The sequence below is a fragment of the Rhinoraja longicauda genome, chromosome 2 (assembly GCF_053455715.1).
Source record: "Rhinoraja longicauda isolate Sanriku21f chromosome 2, sRhiLon1.1, whole genome shotgun sequence".
Classification (NCBI taxonomy): Eukaryota; Metazoa; Chordata; class Chondrichthyes; order Rajiformes; family Arhynchobatidae; genus Rhinoraja; species Rhinoraja longicauda.
Window position 1 is genome coordinate 74,693,654 of NC_135954.1, and position 18,347 is coordinate 74,712,000.

General features: G+C 39.0%; 1 protein-coding gene across 5 annotated transcripts in view; it reads left to right on the forward strand.

Moving 5' to 3' along the window:
* fam133b (family with sequence similarity 133 member B) overlaps positions 1 to 17,993 on the forward strand; it is a 31,030-nt gene extending 13,037 nt beyond the window's left edge. The window contains exons 5-11 of one of the 5 annotated variants that reach the window (XM_078421361.1): positions 2,791 to 2,820; positions 2,957 to 3,028; positions 4,615 to 4,713; positions 4,792 to 4,842; positions 5,883 to 5,951; positions 14,544 to 14,591; positions 15,683 to 17,993. In XM_078421361.1, coding sequence (XP_078277487.1) covers positions 2,791 to 2,820; positions 2,957 to 3,028; positions 4,615 to 4,713; positions 4,792 to 4,842; positions 5,883 to 5,951; positions 14,544 to 14,591; positions 15,683 to 15,769 — 456 coding nt within the window. In that variant the 3' untranslated portion in view covers positions 15,770 to 17,993. Of the gene's footprint in view, positions 1 to 2,790; positions 2,821 to 2,956; positions 3,029 to 4,614; positions 4,714 to 4,791; positions 4,843 to 5,882; positions 5,952 to 9,477; positions 10,085 to 14,543; positions 14,592 to 15,682 lie in introns of those variants that run through there. The other 4 variants (XM_078421371.1, XM_078421378.1, XM_078421388.1 and 1 more) reach the window with 4 other exon arrangements.
* Positions 17,994 to 18,347: the final 354 nt, after the last annotated feature.

The window sequence follows — 18,347 nt, forward strand, 5'->3', positions numbered from 1 at the left end:
CAACAGTATAAGATTTATTGCCAAGAAGCATTGTTACAACAAAGAAATAATCTACCAAACACAAATTTCCTTACTTTTTGTGCTATGTTTATATATTTAAGGTTGACTGATGAGATGTCATTCAACCAGACTGCTACAGACTTTTGGTAGTCGGCAAATAAGTTACAACAGAATATTTATTGACCAGCTGTTGTAAATTGAATTTATGTACAGGTAATAGGTCCAGTTTGACTTATTGCTCAAGGATGATCAGCTTCCAAACCTAGAGATTGATGTTGACTCTGCATAGATCATTGAAGGATGGTGATGGTGCTCTCTTGTTGGAGATGATCATCACCTTGGAATTGTGTGATACAAATTTTATTTGCCACTAATCAAGCCAAACACAATATTGAGAGTTGTAAAAATTGGCAAATCTGCATATCTGACTTAATTGGTGAGGGGAGGAAAGTTAGAGACCAAATAAAAGCTGATAATGTGGGAATAGTCAGGTGAAGCAGAATCTGGAAAACAAAACAGTTAATGTTTCTATGGTCCCAGAGGCTAAAATGATTGACCTCCCAAGACACATTTACTCTGTGGCTCCAGCAAGAAGAGATTTCTGATAAAGGGCCTTTTACCTGAAACATGATCTGTTTATCTCTTCACTGATGCTGTCTAACTTGCTGAGCATTTTCTTGATTTTCTTTCAGATTCCCACAATATGCATTTTATTTTGATTCTCAGTTAAGTTTATCCCTGATTGACACTGATGTTTTACAAGGCCTTTCAATTTCTCTCTCATATTAGTTTAAAGATACAGCATGGAAACGGGCCCTTCGGCCCACAGAGTCCATGCCAATACACACTAGGAACAATTTACAGAAGCCAATTAACTTACAAAGCTGCATGGAATGTAGGAGGAAACTGGAGCAAGCGGAGAAAACCCAAAGAGAATGTACAAACTCCATTCAGATAGCAGCAGTAATGGGGGTCAAACCCGAGTCTCTGGTGCTCTAAGGTAGCAACTCTATTGCTGAGCCACTGTTCCATCTTGCAACAACTTAAATCCAGAATGGAAAAGCAATCTAATTTTGAAATCCACCTGATTTGAACAATTTGAATCATTGCGTAAATAACTTGTCTAGTTTGCAACATTCACAATTTTTCACATTTTTGTCAAAATTAAATCCTATGTGTTGGTCACAAATGTAAACCATCTTTCTGTTCTTTCTGAACCTGCCTTTGGCACAGTTGACTGCATCACCTTCCTCCAGTAGCCTCCCCAGTATCTGAAAAGTGACAAATTCATTTGCCTGATTCTATTCTTGTCATTCACAAAATGCTGGAGTAACTCAGCAGGTCAGGCAGCATCTCGGGAGAAAAGGAATGGGTGACGTTTCGGCTCGAGACCCTTCAGACTGATGTCAGGGGGGCGGGACAAAGGAAGGATATAGGTGGAGACAGGAAGATAGAGGGAGATCTGGGAAGGAGGAGGGGACGGGAGGGACAGAGGAACTATCTAAAGTTGGAGAAGTCGATGTTCATACCACTGTGCTGCAAACTGCCCAGGCGAAATATGAGGTGCTGTTCCTCCAATTTCCGGTGGGCCTCACTATGGCACTGGAGGAGGCCCATGACAGAAAGGTCAGACTGGGAATAGGAGGGGGAGTTGAAGTGCTCGGCCACCGGGAGATCAGTTTGATTAATGCGGACCGAGCGCCGAGCCTGCGCTTGGTTTCGCCGATGTAAATAAGTTGACATCTGGAGCAGCGGATGCAATAAATGAGGTTGGAGGAGGTGCAGGTGAATCTTTGTCTCACCTGGAAAGACTGTTTGGGTCCTTGGATGGAGTTATGGGGGGAGGTAAAGGGACAGGTGTTGCATCTCGTGCGGTTGCAGGGGAAAGTGCCCGGGGTTGGGGTGGTTTGGGTAGGAAGGGACGAGTGGACCAGGGAGTTATGGTCCACATACTAGTTAGCCAAACGATCTAAAATTGTTACTTGTCCAGCATTCTACAGGAAAAGTATTACCATTGTGTTCATCAGCAAACAGGCAGGTGCACTGACATCCAGCAATATGGTGCTGGATTTTAAAAATTCCTCCTTAAATCTGGCCCACCCATGCCCAATACTTTTCAAAGCTGCTCAATCCAAAACTCTTGCATGCAATTGGGAACTCTAGGAAGCATGTGATTCCACTGGCGAGGGTGCAGCAAAGGCTCACCTGGATGGAGTGTTTTGGTTATGATGAAAAATGGGCTTGTTTAACTTGGAGTGGAGAAGGGTGAAGGGAGAATTGATGGGGGTGTAAAAAATACTACATAAGTAGTAAAATGTCTTCCTATGGCAGAGGTGCACACAACTAAAGTGCATTGGTTTAAGACAAGAATTAGGAGGCTTAAGGGGACTCGAGGATCTTTTTTACTCAAGAGGGTGGTTGGAAACTGGAATGTGCTGCCTGAAGAGGTTGGAGAGGCAGAAACTCAAAACGTTTAAGATGTAGATGAGTATTTGAATTATCAAGATGTAAAAAATGGGGTGAGGATAGATGGGTACAATGAAATTCTAACTTGCTGCAGCTTTACACTGTTAAATATGTTATAAATGCACCATATTGTAGATATTCAAATGCTTTATGTTTGAACCTAGTATTGCAACTTCTGTTTCACATTTGTTACTTTCTGATTAGCAATTCTTTTAGTGTACCTTGCATAAATACCTGAATGTGAAATGCATGAAATATTCTAATTTGAAGTAGCCTTAGTGCATATTCTGCATTCAGTAATTCTTTATTCTTCATCCCATTTAGAAAAAAAGAAAGGAAAAGAAGAAAAGTAGGGTGAGCAAACATTTCCCGGCCCCCTCCTCCCGCAAAGAATTGTTCATTTTGTCCATTTCTTTTATATTTTTAATGATTCAATTCTATTAAATGAATGATAAATCTCACAAGCTGTACTCTGTTGTGTTTGGTCAAGCCGTCTTCATCATCATCTTCCTCATCATCAAGTTCTGATTCTTCCTGCAGCTCTACGGACATTGTCAATGAGGTATGTCAAAACAGTTTTGAATCAATGCAACTTTGTAAGTTAAACAAACATTTAAGAAAGAAAAAGTTAGTAAGAATGTTTTGGGGATCAAGAATGCAGAAAATAGAGTCCATAATCAGCACGTGTTGTTCTCATTTAAGATCTGTAGGTCTACACATTTGGGTTGGGTGTAGTTTCAATGGATTCAGAGCTTGTTGATGTCACTGAGTATGTGGTTCATGTTTATTGCAGTGTCTGGATCATCCCAGAGGGATTATATTATGGGGGCACATGATCTTGAGCTTGATTATATTTTGGAAAAATAATGTAATGCTAATAATGTAACGCACCCTGCTCTTTCTTGCATTAAACTCAAAGGCTGTCGTCCCTTTTGCATATCTCATTAAAATCTCTCAAGATTAAGAACTATAAAGAAATCTTAGAGTTTGAAGAGTTCAACATTAAATTAATTCATTAGGGACGTAAAAGATTTAAACCATATCCCAAAGTACTTCCTGGTGTAATTACCATATGGTTCTGTGCTTATTTTGTTAGTGATGTTCCAAGTAATTCAAAGTTCAGGTGATATCTGTGCATAAAAATAGTATTACAACTGCCTAAGGAATCGAGATTTAGATTTGAATATCTGAGAATGGAGAAAAGTTTGATTAGCATTTGTTGGACAAAGAACTATTTTACTTTGGCTTGATTTTTCATTTAGTTTTTATATTCAATGAGCATTCAAAAATAGCTAACGTGGTGAGAAACAATAAAAAGTATCAGAAAAGATATCTGGGAATTATTGAGCCTCATCTGAGATGATAGTGTAATAATCAAAATTCCAGTAATTACTACATGTGTAATCATAAACCTTGAACTCACCCCATAATGGTGAATTTGTGTTTAAATTTAATCTTTGTTGTGTTATTATATCAATTAAGAGGCATTGAGCTTTCTAAAGCTGTAACTGATCTGCTCTGAGCAAGCCAATACATAACTTTATTGTTAAAATACAATATGTCCAGATCAACCATATGACTCATTTTTATTCCAAAGAACCTATAAATTAAGTGTTAATAAAGTTGAATTGAAGTATTACCATTTTTTAATGCAAGTCCAATACTATCTTTTGGAATCAATACCAAAAATTTGCCATGAAGCACTTCTATGAATTTGATCAAAGCAAAGTAACCTATTCTGTCAACTTTTTTAAAATCTAGTTATAAACTGCTCTTTTATGTATCTCATCAAAATCTGAGGATTAAGAATTATTTAAATAAATCTTAGCTTTTGGAGAGTTGAACATGAAATTAATTTATTAGGCGCTTAATAAAAGATTTAAACCATATTCCCAAAGTACTTCCTTGTGTAATTACCATATGGTTCAGTTCTTATTTAATTCCAGTGAAGTTCTAACTTAAATAGTATTACAACTGCATAAGGAATCAAGATTTAGATTTGAATATCTGAGAATAGAGAAAAGTTACCATTACTGGTAACTTTAAGAAGTGGGAAATGGCTGGCATGGTGCAGCTATGATAACAAATTGAATGTTTTAAATCACATTAGTTTGTCATAAAGCAATGGAATTGTAACATCTTTTGCAGGATGAAAAGAAGCATGTCAAAAAGAAACGGAAGAGAAAGCATAGCACTGTGCGAAAACCCGCCGATGACTCGCAAATAGAAGTTGATTTTGATAGCAAGGTAGAGTTGAACACTTAATTTTGTAGAGCTGAGATTTTATTAAAATTGATTTTTAATTATTGGTATATTTCTCATAAGGAAACCGCAAAGAAGAAAAAGAAGATTAAGGAGGAATCTGAAAAAGAGCGAGTGAGTAAAACGTTCTTTCATACTACCTTATTATTACCCTATTACCATACCTTATTATTATTGATGTAAATGGCTTTTGAATATGTAAATCTATGTCGGCAAATAATTTTGAAGAAAATTGCCTGCCAGCTTCTCACTATTTCTTCAAAGTTACTTGTATTAACGTGGTTAGCCAAGACCCGCAATGAGTTTTATTAGCCAGATTAAAATTTTGTATCAAATAAATGAATCCTCCTTCAGTAGCCAGCTCTTAAAATCAATGGAATGACAGCTCTTGGAGGCTAACTATTCTTAAAATATTCTTATGTGCAGTGAAAGTAAGCATGCAGGTACAGCAGGCAGTGAAGAAAGCCAATGGCATGTTGGCCTTTATTGTGAGAGGATTTGAGTTCAGGAGCAAGGAGGTCCTACTGCAGTTGTACAGGGCCCGGGTGAGACTGCACCTGGAGTATTGTGTGCAATTTTGGTCTCCTAATTGGAGGAAGGCCATTATTGCTATTGAGGGAGTGCAGCATAGGTTCACTAGGTTAATTCTCGGGGTGGCAGGACTGACGTATGAATACAAGCTGGGCTTGTATTCATTGCAATTTACAAGGATGAGAGGGGATCTTGCAGAAACATATAAAATCCTTAGAGGATTGGACAGGGTACATGCAGGAAAAATGTTCCTGATGTTGGGGGAGTCCAGAACCGGGGGTCACAGTTTGAGACTGGGGTAGGCCAGTTAGGACTGAGATGAGGAAAAACTTTTTCACCCGGTGAGTTGTGAATCTGTGGAATTCTCTGCCATAGAAGGCAGTGGAGGCCAATTCACTGGATGCTTTCAAGAGAGAGTGTTAGATTTAGCTCTTGGGGCTAAGGGAATCAAGGGATATGGGGAAAAAGCCAGAACGGGGTACTGATTTTGGGTGATCAGCCATGATCATATTGAATGGTAGTGCTGGCTCGAGGGGCCAAAAGCCCTACTACATCTATTTTCTGTTTCCATGTAATGATATCTGATGATTCGTCCACCAATTTTAGAATCTGTGTTCAATTAGGATAAAAAAAAGAAAAAACGTGATCACACACAGCGAAGATCAGAGGAATTTGGTTCGGCTGAAGAGAATGTTAGTAAATTAACATGATATTTATTTGAATAGCCATGTTTTCATAGTCATGGTCCATAGCCATGGCCCCAATATTTCTCTCTACTTTAGAGAGATTCTGTTCATCAGATAGAGAAAAATATCTTTCATAGAATCATGCAGAACAGAAACAAACCCTTTCAACCAACTCATCTATCAAGACCAAGATGCCTCATTTAAGCTAGTCCCATTTGCCCACATTGGGCCTATGTTCCTCTAAACCTTTCACATCCATGTATTTGTCCAAATGTCTTTTAAATGTTATTGTATCTGCCTGAACTACTTCCTCTGGTAGCTCATCCCATACACCCACTGCCCTTAGTTTATGGAGAGAATATGGCTACTGTAATTTTAAGATTAGACATTATTTTGTAAATTTACTCTGGTTTATTATAATATAGAAATTTCTGCTGTTGGATTCTGGCCTTTTCTCCTGAGTAATGCCAAACAAGATGTCAGCCGCCATTCTTAAATAAATTCCAGAGCGCACTCCCTTTCATTAAAACTAAGTACTGATCTGAAATGCTCTGATATTCCAGTGATTTGAGTTCTTGATATCTAATTGTATATTTTAGATAAAGAACTCTCATGAGTCTCAAGAATGGGGCAGTCAGGGCAGCTACTTGCTCAACATTTAACTATTTAGATGAACACTAGAAATGCCATGGCACAGAAGACTACGTTGGTTGAGAGTTGGAAATTGTGATTGGTGCATGTCGGATTGATGTCCAGCACAGACACGATGGGCTAAAGGGCCTGTTGTTGTGCAGTCCAACTCTGATTGTATAACTGAAGCCTACAAACATCTATTCCTGGTCCAAAGCCATGGAAGGATTTTGGTAATTTGCCTTGCTGCTCTTTATGCTGTGTTTTACCTTGTTGATAGCCTATCTAGGCACATCCTTTATATCTCACTGAAATAACCATTTTGACATTAATCTTAATGTTCTTTTCCATTATTTTGTAGCTGTTTGCCTAATTCATACAGTTCTGGTTTAATCTGTAGTGCTCATAATGTAATAATGTAATAATGGAATGATTTTTTTGTTTTATTGGTCAAGAATGTACAGACTGACTTACTTTTTATTTTGATTGTTGCAAGATCATTTCAGCAAGGTAGTTTTATTTTACATGTGTTAATAGTGAGCGCTTTGCAAGTGTACAACTCTTCCATCCTGTTTACATAACAGAAAATCTTGAATTTTATAAATGTCAGTAACTTCTGCCGTACCTTGTTTGAACATTTCGTGTCAGTGGAACTTGTTACAGCTATGCTTCAACACCAGCTGTTGTACTGTATTGAAACCAAGAACAGCAACAATGCCAGCAAGTGGTTAGAATATGTACTGAAGAAAATGGTTTCAGTGGAGTTTGATCTTCATTAACAAAGCAGCAAATTGGTGCAAGATCATAGTGCAAAGGGTTGTGAAATAAATAACTAGTTTTAGGAATCTGATACCAATCAGGGAGAAGCTATTACTAATTCTGAGCATCTGAACTTTCAATTTCTTCTATCTTCTCATAGAAGAGAGAAAAGGGAATGACTAAGATGAGAGAGGCAAAGTTTAAAGATGTTTGGGGCAAGATTTTGGGGTAACAATGGGTGGTAGGTACCTGGATGTGAAATGCATGAAATATTCTAATAGGACTAGTGGTGGAGGCAAATGTGACAGTGGCTTCTAAGAAACTTTTAGATGGGCACATGGATAAGGAGGGATATGGGTTGTGCAAACAGATGAGATTGGTTTGTCTTGGCATCATGACATTGTGAGCTGAAGGGCCTGTTCCTGTACTATACTATTCTATTTTCATAGCAGTTTATGTTGGAAATGTGGCTACCCGACTATTTTTAAGTAAAAATACAGGGCAACCAAAGGAAATATGTAGTTAAACCAAGATGTTTAACTCAACCATTCAGATTTCCTTGTTCAGTAGGTTCCCACACCACAGAACGTTATTTTGAATATGCACTTTAAACCTTGTTTGAAGTGTATAGAGGCAACTCTTAGATTATAGCTTGAAATGTTACTGTCCCCGTGACACTATGAAATTGAATTTAATAATACACCAATTCATTTGCAAGCACAAATATCATGCTTCTAAAATGTTTTAACAAATAAAATAATTAATTTTCTCCAAATTAAGCAAACATTTCTACCCCCTTTCTCTCCCTCCAACATCCCACCCTCTCACCGAAGATCATTTTCTCCATGTATTTGGGAGTAATGTGGCATTGTTATCTTCATACTGAAGAAAAAGGGGGAGGAATATGGTTGTCTTGGCATACTCTTTCTTCAACCTCAAAATAATACCCTACATCCCATTGGACACGGTCAACAATCTTTCCCTTGTCTTCCTTATCCACCACAAAAATATTCTGTGGAGTGGCTCAAAAGACAGAAATATATCTGAAGGCACAAGCTTTTGGCTGGAGGTGAAATTGAAACATCGCCTTCTATTGATACTGCCTCTCATTTAGGGGAAAGATTCTTCTTGGAACCAGCCTGTTCAAAAGTATACCCACATACAGTGCCCTCCACAATGTTTGGGACAAAGATATCAGGCATGTGAATTTTCTGCGGATTTCTACGTATTTAAAATCCATTTTCCGCGCTTTTTGCATGATTTCCACGTTTTTCACTTTGCCAAAATCGCATTTACCAACGGAGAAATCGGATCGAAATTTTTTTTTAAAAAGAAAATAAACTATGTATAGCAGCGTTTCTCAACCGGGGTTCCCCGAACACTAGAGTTACGCTAGAGGTTGTTAGGGGTTGTGCGAGAAATAGCCGCTAATCATTGAAATCCGGACAAAATTACGAGAGCCCACTTGAAAACCCCCATCCCTGAAAATGTGGCACCTAGGATGGGCAAGGCAGCCAATCTCGACCTCATCGGGACTTCCACGGCCGATCGGTGGGTTAAATCCAGCACATCTATCCCCATAGCCGACTTCCTTGGCCGGCAGGATAAACCAGCAAAGCTCTGGAACCAAGAGTGCCAAAAAATCAGTGGTGAAACTGTAATGAGTAAATATTAAATTTAAGTGCAAGATTATATAACTCAATTAATTAAAATAATAAAAATGTTATTAGTATACAGTGACATATTCACATTATTTTGTAATGTCCGTTTTTACTTTGAAATACACTGAGGCTTGAAACTGGTAATTTTGTGTAAATTTCCCAATTTTTCTGACCCCCACTGTTCGCCTTGCGCAAGCACTCGGCTCTTTTCCTCTTTTTTTTTCCTCACTCACATGCCTGATTTATTTGCCTCAGTACTCTACAATTTGAGATTTGTAATAGAAAAAATCACATGTGGTTAAAGTGCACATTGTCAGATTTTATTAAAGGGTATTTTTATACATTTTGGTTTCACCATGTAGAAATTACAGCTATGTTTGTACATAGTCCCCCCCCATTTCAGGGCACCACAATGTTTGGGACACATGGCTTCACAGGTGTTTGTAATTGCTCAGGTGTATTTAATTGTCTCCTTAACGCAGGTATAAGAGAGCTCTCAGCACCTAGTCTTTCTTCCAGTCTTTCCATCATCTTTGGAAACTTTTATTACTGTTAATCAACATGAGGACCAAAGTTGTGCCAATGAAAGTCAAAAAAGCCATTATAAGACTGAGAAACAAGAATAAAACTGTTAGACATCAGCCAAACCAGAGGATGACAAAATCAACTGTTTGGAGCATCATTAAGAAGAAAGAGAGCACTGGTGAGCTTACCCGCCGCAAAGGGACTGGCAGGCCAAGGAAGACCTCCACAGCCAATGACAGAAGAATTCTCTCTTATAATAAAGAAAAATCCCCACACACCTGTCTGACAGATCAGAAACACTCTGCAGGAGTCGGGTGTGGATTTGTCAATAACCACTGTCCGCAGAAGACTTCATGAACAGAAATACAGAGGCTACACTGCAAGATGCATACCTCTGGTTAGCCGCAAAAATAGGATGGCCAGGTTACAGTTTGCCAAGAAGTACTTAAAAGAGCAATCACAGTTCTGGAAAAAAGGTCTTGTGGACAGATGAGATGAAGATTAACTTGTATCAGAATGATGGCAAGAGCAAAGTATGGAGGAGAGAAGGAACTGCCCAAGATCCAAAGCATACTTGCCTCATCTGTGAAACACAGTGGTGGGAGTGTTATGGCCTGGGCGTGTATGGCTGCTGAAGGTACTGGCTCACTTATCTTCATTGATGATACAACTGCTGATGGTAGTACCAAAATGAATTCTGAAGTGTATAGACACATCCTATCTGCTCAAGTTCAAACAAATGTGTCAAAACTCATTGGCTGGCCGTTCATTCTACAGCAAAATAATGATCCCAAACAAACTGCTAAAGCAACAAAGGAGTTTATCAAAGATAAAAAATGGTCAATTCTTCAGTGGCCAAGTCGAATCACCCGATCTGAACCCAATTGAGCATGCCTTTTATATACTGAAGGGGACTGGCCCCCAAAACAAGCATAAGCTAAAAATGGCTGCAATACAGGTCTGGCAAAGCATCACCAGAGAAGACACCCAGCAACTGGTGATGTCCATGGGGGGGGGGCGGAGGAAGGGAAGGGAGGAGTGGGGGTAGGGGAGGGAGAGTGGAGGTGGGAAAGGGGTGGAGGGAGTTGGGGGGGCATGGACCATTGTGATTTGCTGTTGAAGACCACCGGAGTATGTCTTCAATTAAATTAGGTATGTGTAGTTTTAAATGAAACTCTTCATAACTTAGTCATACATTTTATGACCATTGTTCTTTTATTCAATACCAAGAGAATTGGGATGTGTAAGGAAAAAGCAAAATAGAAAAAACAAAACAAAACATTTTTTTCTTTGTGTTGTAAAAGGTATTTCTGTTCAATAACCTTTCTATAAATAGCAGAATATACTCATGATAGGCCTGACATTGTACATGTAGTCCAAGAACTACGGACTGTTGGAAATAATAGCTGTTTTTCACGTGAATGTAACGCGCATGTATGCGCATTTGGCGTGCATGCTCTTTTTGCTGAAAAGTTGCATTATGCGCCATATTATGATTTTTGATGTAAAATTCTGAATTTTGGACATCAACATTCTGAATTTATAAAGTCAAATGTTGGGAGGTCTGTATAAACACTGCTGTAATTTCTACATGGTGAAACCAAAATGTATAACAATACCCTTTATAAAAATCTGGTAATGTACACTTTAACCACATGTGATTTCTTTTTCTTCTCTATTACAAATCTCAAATTGTGGAGTACAAAGGCAAATAAATAAATGATGGGTCTTTGTCCCAAACATTATGGAGGGCACTCAACTTTTATAATTCCTGTTTATGAATCATTAGGTTTTCACGTGCACCATATAATAATAATAATAATAATAATAATAATAATAATACATTTTATTTATATAGCGCTTTTCATATACTCAAAGACGCTTTACAGAGATTTTGAGAACATAGGGAAATTAATAAATAGATAAATAAGTAAATAAATAAATGAACAGAGAAAGGAGACAGTAGGTGAGGTGACCTTCAGTGGTTGAAGGCAGTGCTGAACAGGTGAGACTTCAGCGATGTTTTGAATGTGGTGAGTGTGGGGGAGTCTCTAACGGTTTGGGGTAGTGAGTTCCATAGGGTGGGAGCAGCGATGGAGAAAGCCCTGTCCCCCCAGGATCTGAGTTTAGTCCGGATGTGGGGGGATAGGAGATTGGCAGCGGCAGAGCGGAGGGTGCAGGTGGGAGTGTGCCTGTGGAGGAGGTCGGTCAGGTAGGATGGGGCCAGGTTATGGAGGGCTTTGTAGGTTATGAGGAGGATTTTGTACTGGATTCTCTGGGGGATGGGGAGCCAGTGGAGTTTATAAAGGACGGGGGTGATATGGTCACGGATCGAGGTGTGTGTGAGTAGACGGGCAGCGGAGTTTTGAGTTTATTGATGATTTTTGAGGGTGCGCCATAGAGGAGGCTGTTGCAGTAGTCCAGACGGGAGGTGATGAAGGCGTGGATGAGGGTTTCTGCAGCTGTGGAGGAGAGGGATGGACGGAGACGGGCAATGTTTTTGAGGTGGAAGAAGGCTGTCTTTGTGATGTGTTTGATGTGTTTGTCGAAGGAGAGGGTTTGATCAAGGATGATTCCAAGATTCCGGATGTGAGGTGAGGTGGATACTGGGAGACCATCAATGTTGAGGATGAAGTTTTGGGTGGATTTGGTGAGCATTTTTGGACCAATGATGATGATTTCAGATTTGTTGCAATTGAGTTTGAGGAAGTTTGATTGAAGCCAAGATTTTATTTCAGTAATGCAGTTTGTCAGTGTAGAGTGTGTGGTGGAGGAGATTGACTTGGTGGAGATGAGGAGCTGGATATCATCGGCGAAGCAGTGGAAGTTGAGACCATGACGGCGGATTAATTGACCAAGGGGGAACAGGTAGAGGATGAAGAGGAGGGGGCCAAGGACTGAGCCTTGGGGGACACCTTGGGGGAGGGGAGCGGTGGGGGATTTACAGTTGTTAATGGAGATGAACTGGTGTCTGTCAGAGAGGTAAGATTTAAACCAGGATAGGGCTGTGCCGGTGATGTTAAGGGAGGTTTCAAGTCGGGTGAGGAGAATGGAGTGATTTATGGTGTCAAAGGCGGCGCTGAGGTCAAGTAGGATGAGGATGTTGAGGTTGCCAGCGTCGGAGGAGAGGAGAATGTCGTTTGTGATTTTGAGGAGCGCAGTTTCAGTACAGTGGTTTGAGCGGAATCCAGATTGGAAAGTTTCATACAGGTTATTGGTAGAGAGGTGGTATTTTAGTTGGGAAGCTACAGCACGTTCCAAAACTTTGGACAGAAAGGGTAGGTTGGAGATTGGTCTGAAGTTGTTTGGGGGTGTCAGGGTTTAGACCAGGTTTTTTCAGAATGGGGGTGACAGCAGCGATTTTGAGGGATGGCGGGACGATGCCAGTGGACAGGGAGGAGTTTATTGTTGCAGTGATAAGTGGAGAGAGAGCAGGAAGGCAGGCCTTGACAAAGCTGGAGGGGATGGGGTCCAGGGAGCAGGTGGCAGTTTTTATTCCTGTGAAGAGGTCAGAGAGGTCGGTGGTGGAGATTGGGGAGAACTGAGGCAGGGGCTGACAGGATAAGGGGGGGCAGGTGGTTTGAGGGGGAGCAGGTGCGTTGGTGGTTAAGGTGCTGTAGATGTTGTCTATTTTGCTTTGGAAGAATGAAAGGAAAGTGGTGCATTTGTCAACTGTGAATGATTGGGAGATGGTGTCCAGGGGGCTGAGGAGTTTGTTTATTGTAGAGAAGAGTGTTTTGGGGTTTCCGGAGCCAGAGTGAATTATTTGAGAGTAGTAGGTGGAGTGGGCATGGGAGAGGGCATCTTTATAGTGCTGTATGACACTTGTTATAGTGGGGGGGTTTATTGCAACGTGATCCATTTTGCGGACGAGGTACAGCAAATAATGAGACGCATGCTTAGATTTTCTGTAGAGGTATTATTTGAGTGATGACAGTTGTTCACTGTTTTCTGAATAAAACTAATATAATCTTGGGTAGTTACATCTTCCTGCATAAAGATGTCCTTTATTTTGATATCCTACTATGTACTGCAAAAAAGTTACATTTTAAAAAACATTCTTCCAACTCCAAGTGAGAACAATGCCCAATAAGTAAGTTATTTTAAAGCTTAAAACATTTTAGATAATCAGAAGTCTGAAGATATAGATTTTCAGAAAAACATCATGGTTAAAAAACATATGGGACCCAAAAAATAAACTAAATTGCATTATGGTAAATTTGAAAAGCAATCTTTGACAAGATTTGCCTTTTACGATGTACAGTCCTTAGAATTGTATTCTTCTAGAAGTATACAGTCAATGTATGAATGAGCATGCCTAGCAACTGGCTGGACTTTGTTTAGTTGTCGTGCATCTGAAATGGCCCTAAAATGCCTCGTAAAAGTAATGACTTTTTGGAGTGAAGTAATGAATATGGAACAAGATAAGATTAGATGTAAGATGTTCAATTTATTCTTATTACACCCCAGTGGGTTGAAGAATCTATGCATTAAAGAAGGGTCTCGACCCAAAACGTCACCCATTTCTTCTCTCCAGAGATGCTGCCTGTCCCGCTGAGTTACTCCAGCACTTTGTCTACTTTCAATTTAAATTAGCATCTGCAGTTCTTTCCTACACAAAGTTTTTTTAATGTTACATGCGCCTAAATAGCTACTTAAAATAAAGGGCGATACTTAGTTTTGTCATTCAAAGGTGGTATCTGATCGCAGTGGAATATCGGCCTAAATTGCTCTCTTGTAGAGAATAGCTTGACAACATATTGAAGCAAATGAAATTCAACCTAACCTTCTGCACCCACAAGACCTTGTACAGTTGAAAGATATCTTCCTCTAAATTTCCCCTAAATCTGCCAATTGCAAATTTCAAGCATCAATTTTGTAGTGATTTGAAATCAAAACTTGTAATTTGATTTGCATATGCTTTATTTATTCATTAATTTATTTATGTTTGTCTTTCTGTTTGTTTACTTATTTTCATACATCAATCAAATGCATTTGATTTAATCAGCATATTTCTTTCAAGGCACAGTCAAAAAAAAAGAAAAATAGTGAAGATAAAGACAAAACTGCTGTAAGTATTGAAGCCTCTTTTGAAGCCACTAATAACAAAATTGTTATTAGTGATTCTTCATTTCAAACCATTGGTTTATTGATGCTAATTGTTTCCATTTTTTCCCTCTTTCCATTCAAATGTGCACATTCAAATACTGAAAGCAGAAATGTGGTACTGTTACTAATGGCATTTCACAATATGATTACAATTCCTCAAGTATAATTACTTGTTCTAGTAACTTGATTGTCGAGCATGTGTACATATTTATAATGATGCTTGGAAAAAACATGTACAGTAATTATTCTGACGAATTTCACAACACTAATGCACAATGTCTGACTGGATTTTGGATTTTTCCAAATCTATGCCCTCTAGCTTTTGACTTCTACCCTAGGAAAATTTATTGTAACCATTCACCTTATCAATGGTGCTTATAATTTAATACACCTCTATATGGTCACCCCTCAGCCTGTGAGGGGATATCCACCAGGTCACAGGAAGAACATGCAAGCTCCTCAGAGACAGCATCCAAAATTAGGATTGAACTCTGGTCTCTGGTGCTTTGAGGCAGCGACTCTACCAGCTGCACCACTGTGTCGTCTGCAAACTTGTAATTGGCATTAAAATATATCCCTCATCCATGTCTCCCCCTCCTATCTGGATCCATCTGCTTGTCATCCTTTAATGCTTCAAGACTCACCCACTGGCTATCCTTCCTCTCCACTCAGTCCTGATGCAGGGTTTCGACTTGAATCATCAACAGTTCCCTTCTCCCATGCAGATACTGCTCATCCCACTGACCTCCTTCAGCAGTTTGTTTTGTTCCAGTTTCCAGCATCAGTTTTACTGTCGGATTTCACAAGATATGTGGGCTTGGAAAGGTGTCTCGGCACAAATGACACCATGTGCAGGACAAAATATTCTTTAAAAGTCCTTCACCTCGCCAGTTAGTTTGGCCATGTTTTACTTTCTCAATTATTTTGTTAAAATGAAGTAGAAGATAGATGCTTTGTGACATTTGAATCAATGCAGAGAGTTAAAATACTGTATCATTATGGCGAATGTAATTTTACATCCGTGAAACTTATTTTTCTTTCAATTCTATTAAGGAGAAATTGAAGAAGAAAAAGCATAAGAAACATGGAAAAAAGAAGAAAAAAAGTGTTGGTTTCAGACTTAGAGTCTGCATGAAATGAGAATGAGAAAAAGTATATTAAAAATGGAACTTTAGGTTCTTTGAGTTGTACAAGCTGCATGGGAGAGACCTCGAGAGTTGAGGTAGAAAGGACTTGAACACTACTTGCTGCATGATATTCCAAATTCTGCTTGCATTTGCAAATATTTGTAACTTTAAAAGTTGTTTTTATTTGTCGACGGTGATAAACGACAAATACATCTTTTTTGTAGGGTTCAATATTATCAATTGTAAACATTTTTGTTAGTCCTTTGGTAGCTTTTTTAAAATGTGTGATGACCCAACTGTATTGCCCATGTGTATGAATCTAAACATAACTGATAATTTACAATTTATTAGCAGTTCCTCTTTACCATGATGTTGGCTGAGGAAAGGAACTGATGCTCATTAATCCATACTAAGGAGTTATATTTGTACCGTTTCTTGATCCTTTTAGCTCAACAGGCCTAAGTTTTCAATGTTCAGTTTGGAATTTGTTTCTAATTGGAGAGTAGTATCATTCCTTCTGAAGTATTGATCTGAAAGTTTTATAACTTTGTAAAATATGTAAAATAAACATGAAGATATCCATCATATTTATCTGCATTCTCTGTCATCAAATGGGGTTGGAGGGAGAAAGATTTTAATATAAATCAGTGATAATTGATACACTAAATGATTTTATTCCTTAAGCTGTTCTGCTGAAAGGAATACTGTTAGCCAGTTTTGTAAAGTGGTCACTTCTCTACAGGAAACCAACTTAGTATCTGCTATCACAGGATATGTGACTTCTAAATTTGTATTTGAAGGAGAAGTGGTCATCTTTCTGTACTTGGCCAAATGATTACCATCAACATTGAGATATTGGGGGTGGCAGGGAAATGCTATCTCAAGTGGATGTAGTGTATCTGGACTTTAAGAAAACCTTTAAGGTCCCACACAGGAGGAGAGTAGTGGGAAAAATTAGAGCACATGGGGGTAGGGTATTGACATGGAGAGAGAATTGGTTGGCAGACAGGAAACAAAGAGTCGGAATAAATGGGTCACAGTCAGAATGACGGGTAGTGGCGAGTGAAGTGCTGCAACTATTTACAATATATATTAATGATGTAGATGATGGGATTAAAAGTAGCACGAGCAAATTTGCAGATGACATAAAGCTGGGTGGCAGATGCAGTATAATGTAGATAAATGTGAGGTTGTCCACTGGGACTGTCATACGAGGAATGATTAGGAAGGCTGGGCTTGTATTCACTGGAATTTAGAAGGATGAGAGGGGATCTTATAGAAACATATTAAATTATAAAAGGACTGGACAAGCTAGATACAGGAAAAATGTTCCCAATGTTGGGGGAGTCCAGAACCAGGGACCACAGTCTTAAGAATAAAGAGGAGGCCATTTAAAACTGAGATGAGAAAAAACTTTTTCACCCAGAGGGTTGTGAATTTATGGAATTCTCTTCCACGGAAGGCAGTAGGGTCCAATTCACTGGATGAATTTAAAAGAGAGTTAGATAGAGCTCTCGGGGCTAGCAGAATCAAGGGATATGGGGAGAAGGCAGGCACGGGTTACTGATTGTGGATGATCAGCCACGATCACAATGAATGGCGGTGCTGGCTTGAAGGGCCAAATGGCCTCCTCCTGCACCTATTTTCTATGTTTCTAAGTTTCAACCCTGACCATTCATCCTTTTCACTTTTACCCTTTCTGTGGCCTTTTATGCTATACTGAATACTAGCAGCCAGGTAATCTCTGCAGAGATGAGCAGTTTTAAAAAAAATATTCAGAATTACTTGAAATGGGGCAAAGGGATGAATTTGGCAAAATTCCTCTTATGTTTAGGAGAGCTAGGATTAATAAGAAAGGTGGAATTGGAAAGACATTCTTAAATTATATTCACAGTGGATGGACTTTTCTCTTGCCTGTTTATACATGTCTGAGTTCAAAATTGTTTTTAACATCCAGCAACTTTGTGCCATTATCAAAGGTAATATTGAATCCCAGCAATCTGGTCTGAAATGTCATTTTGTTTTCTTCAATCTGCTACAATCTCAAATACTTAGCATGATCATTAAGAATCAATGAAGGCTACAGATTTGATTTAAAATTGCATGTTGAAATGAAATGTTTTATTATTTTTAAAGCTAGTTTGCAGTATTTTTTCTTAACCAGCTATTCAGTGTTTGCTTAAAAGTAGAATAATGTTCTTCACCTGGGGAAAATGATTAAAAACAATATTTACAGTAAACCATATGATCCTTCGAACGCTATCTGCCTTTTCATTACGATTTATCAGTTCTGTGTTTTTTGTGCTTTGGTTCCCTTCATGCCCAAAATCTTACTGAAGTCATAGTCATACAACACAGTCCACTAGTCCAGGCCAACAAAGATGCCCATCTATACTAGTCCCATTTGTGTGCAATTGACCAATATCTTTCTGAATCTTTCCTATCCATGCACCTGTTCAAAAGTATTTTAAATATTGTTCTTGTACCTATCTCAATCACTTTCCCCGTGCAGTTCAATCCACGTACGTACCACCCCATGTGAGGATTTCCCCCTCAAGTTCCTATTAATTTTTTTCCCCTTCTAATTTTAA